Genomic DNA, 6686 nt, shown 5'->3' with positions numbered 1-6686 from the left:
AAAAAATCAGACATAAATACCTGCTGCTCCAGACTCTTGACTGTAACTAATGGATGAAGAACGTATAGTTCTCAAACGTAAACTCTGGGCTCTCTCTTGTCGAGCAGCATCACAGGTCTGGTTGGGGTGCCAAATCTGTTTACAGTGGTAGCAAAACTCTGTTCCACAGCCTTCTCGCCTGCAAGTTAATTTTGGACAGCTGGCACATCCAAATGCTATCACAGCATAGCTTGAAAACAAGAAAAACAATTTAAAATGTGACATAAAACAAGAGATGTTCATTCAGTAAAAAAAAATGGTCCAACTAAAATCTTATTCCTGAAAAACATTTTCTATTTATGCATTAACAGTCACAAACCCTATCTCACCAATATAAAAATGGGGAAAAAATTAACAGTTTACAAATGAAGACATAAATGGCTTTAAAATATTTGAAAAGTTCAATTTTTACCTTTTACCTTTCAACTTTTAAGCAGGATAACAAATTATGTTTAGGCTAATCTCAATTTTATAAAAATCATATTAAATTAGTATAGTATTGTATACATACAGAAAAGACTAGAATACACCAAAAATCTTAACAGTGGTTTTCCTGGTATTGGGGTTTTAATTTTCTTCTTATGTATTTATACATTTTTGATTTTCTACAATTACTTGTCATTTTTAAAAAAAGAAAGTTTAAAAGAAAAAGACTACTTATTTAAAAATGTAATGATTATGGATAAGCTACACCTCTCAGTTAATGGCACACTATGCCAATTTATAAATTATGTGATAATCTTGTGTTCATGAATAAATTCTCACATTTTTATTTCTAAGATGTGTGGCAAAAGTGGCCTTTGGCGCCAATCTCCTGCCAAAGTACACCAACTGGAATTTCTCAATCAAGAAGCTGGGTGTTTTGTTTTTGTTTTGCTTCAGATAAAAGAAAGACTGAGAATACAAGACTTGTGGCTATCCCTAATACCTATTATACCTATTCTCTGAGCTAGTATTTCTGACACTTTTAAGAAGTTTTGACTTCTGGGCACTCTTTGGCATTTATCCTAGAGAAATGAAAGTTTATGTTCACACAAAAACCTGTATGTGAATGTTCACAGCAGCTATATTCACAATAGCTAAAAACTGGAACAAGCCCAGATGTCCTTCAATGGGTAAATGGTTCAACAAACTACGGTGCATATACACAATCAACAACAAAAAAAATTACTGATACACATAATAAGCTGAATCTCTGGGGAATTACACTAAGTGAAAAAATAAGTCAATCTCAAAAAGTTACATACTATATGATCCCATTTATATAGCATTTTGAAATGACAACATTTTAGAAAGGAAAAACAGATTAGTAGTTGCAAGGGATTAGGAACTGGAATTAGGATGGGGAGAAAGTGAGAGGGAAGTAGATGAAGTTATAAAAGAGTAACATGAGGGATCTTTGTTGTGATGGAATTGTTCAGTACCTTGACTGTGGTAGTAGATAAACAAACCTACACATGATAAAATGCTATACAACTAAATACACACACACACACACACACACACATACACAAATAAGTACAAGTAGGACTGGTAAAATTTAATTAAGATTGGTAGATCGTATCTCTGCCAATATCCTGGTTGTGATATAGCTTTATAAAATGGTACCACTGAGGCAAACAGTGTGAAGGGTACACAGGATCTCTCTGAATTATTTCATCCATCTGCATGTGAATCTACAATTATCTCAATAAAACTTTCTATTAAAAAATTTCTAGGAGGTTCTAGTTCTCTTTGAAAACAGCAACACACCAATTTTACCTGCGTATAAGAGGCTTTTGTAAATACAAAGCATTTCCTTTTGCCTAGAAATTTAGGGCTTTTCTGATTACTGGCAATAAAATTTAAATAACTATAACGGAGATTTTATTAAATTTCAAGATAATCTATAAAATTATGCAAGATTTTAAGAGTCAGGGAGTTCCTTCATTACTTGTTGCTCCCTTAGTACCTCACCCTTCAAATGTAAACTTTACATCTCAAATTCCATTTTATTTCTGACAGACCAAGTCTCTAATTACCATTCTCTATCATAGATATGTTCAAACAGGATTGAATCAAATTATCATTCTCTATCATAGATACATTCAAACAGGACTGAATTAAAGGCAATTTATATCAACATTGGGTAATCTGGTATAGCTTCATTTCCCTGAGCTTTAAGATTTCCAAGAGAGCTTATTCATTGCAGTCCCAGAAAAAAAGACCCTGTACTTTATTTTCTATCAAAGTTATTATCTAAAGTATCTATGATCTAAAATAAAGTCATTTAAAACAGTAATTTCAGTGAAAAGAAAATGGCATTCTCTTCTAAACCTTTCTCTAACCTACCTTTTATTAAAGGAAGGGAGGGAGGAGGGGAAGAGAAGGGGAAGAATGAGGAAATTTGTGCATGCAGGGAACAACGCAAGACCAACTATTTTCTGAAGTTGATCATAATTTACTAAGGCAGAACAGAGGTTCATTTGAGATTAGCTGGTCCAAATTCCACTTCCACCACTTATTACTTGTGTAATTTTACGTAAATTACACAATCTCCCTACAAAACAAGTTTTTCCATACATAAAATAGGAATTCACTGAAGTTTGGCTTAGCCTCAGTATTTAGTCAAAATCATCATCAGTTTTGGCCTTGGTTTGCAGAAGGCCAAATTAGCAAATGACTGCTTCAATGACATTTATAGTGCCCCTGCGTTTGTTCATGACTAATGATCATGCGATCAAACAAGTTACTATCATTTCTACATCAATAATATAAATGATGTTTGTCATTTGGATTGAATATTAACATTTAAATACTCATTTTAAGATGAACATTGGCATTCCAGACATAACTTAGAGTAGATATCTTTTTAGTGAAATTCTACCAGATAGCTGAAGTATTAATGTACATTATGTTGCAAGAATAAAATGCTGTAATCTTCAGTGATGACTGTAAAAGCAAAATTCAGGTACAAACTTAACTTTCAAATAATTACATAGGGAAATAGATTTAGAGTTAATATGAACACTGAGAGTGCTTTAACTAGATAAATTTAGGAAGAACATATCCTTTATGAGCAAATATTTCTAAAAATATGAGGTAGATTAATAGAAATTAGATAACATAATTCTAACCTTTGTAGAGATTGTTCAGTATACTAGTATTCTTATCACTAAATACAACTTTTAAGAACTGACCTAATTTTTAATTAATGATTTAGACTATGAGTCTTAAAACAAAACAGAAAGTCCTACTGGGGAATTCCTCACATCTTGACAATAAGAATCAAAAGCAGAAAAGCAAAATGTGCTTTAAATGTGCCCTTAAAAAGTTTCATGACAAGTTCCCAAATCTGGCACAATATCCATAAAAACATAAAGGTGTATGGCAAGAAAACAGAGAAAACTGGAGACTTAAAACACATTTTCTTCTTAATAATGAAAGTTCAGAATAACTTTGTAAATTGCTTTAAGATGATAATTCCTTATGGTACTGAGTCTAGAGACTTAAGCTTATTGAAAATGCTTACAGAGAACAAGATTTTTGAGATTTATCCAAACATTATATGCTAAATACAGTGTTCCTGCTATAAAATATATTACTATAAAACTTTACCCTGAATTATATATTCTGCTATGAACAAGAGTAGGGATATTATTAAAGTGAATATCTATTTAGAATTTTTAAAATATGCAGTATAATTATCAGGAGCAAACTAACAGCTGACAGTGTAGGGAAATTACTATCATGTCAAACATTTACTATTTGATTGCTAATTTTTTAAAATTATTTTTTAAAATAAAAATTTCCATCTATTCTTGTATCCCAGAAGTTTATCATAACATGATGGTGATATCTGACTCTGGTCTTGGAGGAATATTGCTTTAACATTTGACCACTTGGCATTTGGTCAAAATGCATTCCCCAAATTAGGATATAATAATAAAAAGAGTTGTGAGATTTAAATAAGACAATATTTGTAGTGTTTGGGGTAGGGGAGAGCAGGGGAGAGCAAGGGAGAGGGGAAGAGGAGAAAGGAGAGGTAGGGTTAAAGAGGTAGAGAAAGGGAGAGTTTAGTTCATGGCACATTATATGCACTCAAATGTTAGAGATAAAGTATATCAAACTTATTTTATGCTACTTCTCACTATTTTTTTAATGAAAAAGCTAAGATGTCCTACCTCAGGACTAAACATTCAAGTCTACTGAATCTGCAAATTCTAAAGAAAAACAGGATTATCTTTAATAATACTGAAAAATTTTTTTATAAATGTATATTTTGATTACTCTAGAACTTAATCTAGTATTTTCTTATGCTAACAATTCTTGAGTGCTTACTGTGTAAGCGTTTCATGTTCATAGGTATTCAATTTTAAGAATAAGTGTATTAGATACAATCTGTAATATATCAAGGAATTGAAAACAGAATGTTAGGTCTCTTAAAGAAGATTTTTATTATGTGGGAGCCAAATTTATTTCTACTGGAAAACAGCTCTGAAATTATAATTGAAGCAAATGGTAAAACTAAATTAAATACAAAACACTTGCTTTACAGAAAATTTCAGGAATCTCTCTGCTTTAGTGCAATAGGTGTTATTTGGACAAAGAACGGGCTCAGCAGAAAGTCACAGAAATAACTGAGTAATAGTGGTTAACTAACTAAATATCTCTGGCTTAAAGACACTCAAATCTTGGTTTAGTAAATAGCTCCATTTCCTTCTACTGTCCATTATTTAATTCAAGCCTTACCTTCCTTCTCTATCGTTCAGCAGAAAGTCTCTAGCTACTGTACGTGAAATGCTTAAACCTTCCTGCTTAGCAGGAGTGGAAGGGTAGGATGAAAGGGGGCAACAGGAAGGGACTGAAATAGGGCAGGCTTTCCAAAAGTATCTTCTGTTCACTGGATTGTTATTAATAAGAGGTGATCCATACTAAGAAAGGACTCAGTGGTCAAGTTAGAAAAATGCTAAGCAAAATTAAAGTGGTTTATTGCTCATTTTTTACTGTAAGATTGCCAAAAGAATTTTTAACATACCAATGTTCAGTATATTGTCAGTAGTATTTCCTATATTTATTTGACCATGACCTTTATTTCCTGGGAGAGTTTTAAAGTACCAGTGTTTTACAGATTATACTATCAAAAACATTGAAGAAGTTAGGGATACCAGCCAGGGTGGTATATTCCACCTGGAACAAATTCCTTATGAAGGAACAAATAAGGCGGGAAAAAACATACCTAAAATGAAATATGATTCCAAGAAAGATAAGACAGTCCCAATAAAGATTTTGATTAAAAAATGAGAATAATGAAGAGAGATTATCTGGAAGTCCAAAATTATTTTTTTCAAAAGCATCAAGAATACCTGCCTCAGCCTCCCAAGTAGCTGGGACTACGGGCACACACCACTGACACCTGGCTAATTTTTCTATTTTTAGTAGAGACAGAGTCTCGCTCTTGCTCTGGCTGGTCTTGAACTTCTGACCTCAAGCAATCCTCCTGCCTCTGCCTTCCAGAGTGCTAGGATTACAGGTGTGAGCCACCGTGCCCAGCCAATTGACAGTGTTTGGTGTAGGAGTAGTATACAGGTTGAGTAACCCTAATCCAACAATCTGAAATCTGAAATGCTTAAAGTTTACTGCACTGTCAAGACACAGATAATATGAACTTTAAACTTCAAAGAAATACCCATATAGTATACTCAATACTTGGTGTTAAAATATAGCTGGGTTAATTTTATGGTTAGGAGGAAGAATAAATTAAAAAGAACAAACTCTGTGTTCAAGCTATTAACTCTTAGAATACTTTTAAGACTGTGTGTTCTAACACAAAATTTATCACTAGTCACGAGTTACAACTTCCCCTACAACACAGTTTATTCATTATGGCTCCCTATAAACAAAACTTGTTTTCTAAGTCACATATACTTGTTTCCTCTGGATAAAATCAAAGCTGGATCTGTGATCTGTGCAAAATTTGTAAAAGATTGGCCTACAAAATCATTTTTAGCATGTCCAAAGATGGTCAGGGTATAGCTAAAACCCTTCTTTGTCAAATAGGAATGAGAGTCCTATAGACATTAATTAGAATTCTAAAAATATATGTTCTTTAGTCCCTAAGCCTATGGCCCCATTTTTTTTTATCCATTAAGAACAATATCCTCCACCAGAATAAGTTATTATTGACAGCCATTTAAATGTCATAGCAAACCAGCATGAAGCTACACAAACTTGATTACAGCTGATCACATTACCCCAAGGTATACAACTAAGAACTGACCTAATTTTTAATTAATGATTTAGACTATAAGTCTTAAAACAAAACAGAAAGTCCTACTGGGGAATTCCTCACATCTTGACAATAAGAATCAAAAGCAGAAAAGCAAAATGTGCTTTAAATGTGCCCTTAAAAAGTTTCATGACAAGTTCCCAAATCTGGCACAATATCCATAAAAACATAAAGGTGTATGGCAAGAAAACAGAGAAAACTGGAGACTTAAAACACATTTTCTTCTTAATAATGAAAGTTCAGAATAACTTTGTAAATTGCTTTAAGATGATAATTCCTTATGGTACTGAGTCTAGAGACTTAAGCTTATTGAAAATGCTTACAGAGAACAAGATTTTTGAGATTTATCCAAACATTATATGCTAAATACAGTGTTCCT

General features: G+C 32.7%; 1 protein-coding gene across 1 annotated transcript in view; it reads right to left on the bottom strand.

Moving 5' to 3' along the window:
- RNF19A (ring finger protein 19A, RBR E3 ubiquitin protein ligase) overlaps positions 1–6686 on the bottom strand; it is a 54489-nt gene that overhangs the window by 16213 nt on the left and 31590 nt on the right. Inside the window, exon 3 of the mRNA XM_012643626.1 lies at positions 21–229. Coding sequence (XP_012499080.1) covers positions 21–229 — 209 coding nt within the window. The remainder of the gene's footprint in view (positions 1–20; positions 230–6686) is intronic.

Source organism: Propithecus coquereli, unplaced genomic scaffold (genome assembly GCF_000956105.1).
Source record: "Propithecus coquereli isolate 6110/MARCELLA unplaced genomic scaffold, Pcoq_1.0 Scaffold2, whole genome shotgun sequence".
In the NCBI taxonomy this organism is placed as follows: domain Eukaryota; kingdom Metazoa; phylum Chordata; class Mammalia; order Primates; family Indriidae; genus Propithecus; species Propithecus coquereli.
The sequence above is the reverse complement of the archived record's forward strand: the minus strand, read 5'-3'. Positions and strand labels throughout refer to the sequence as shown.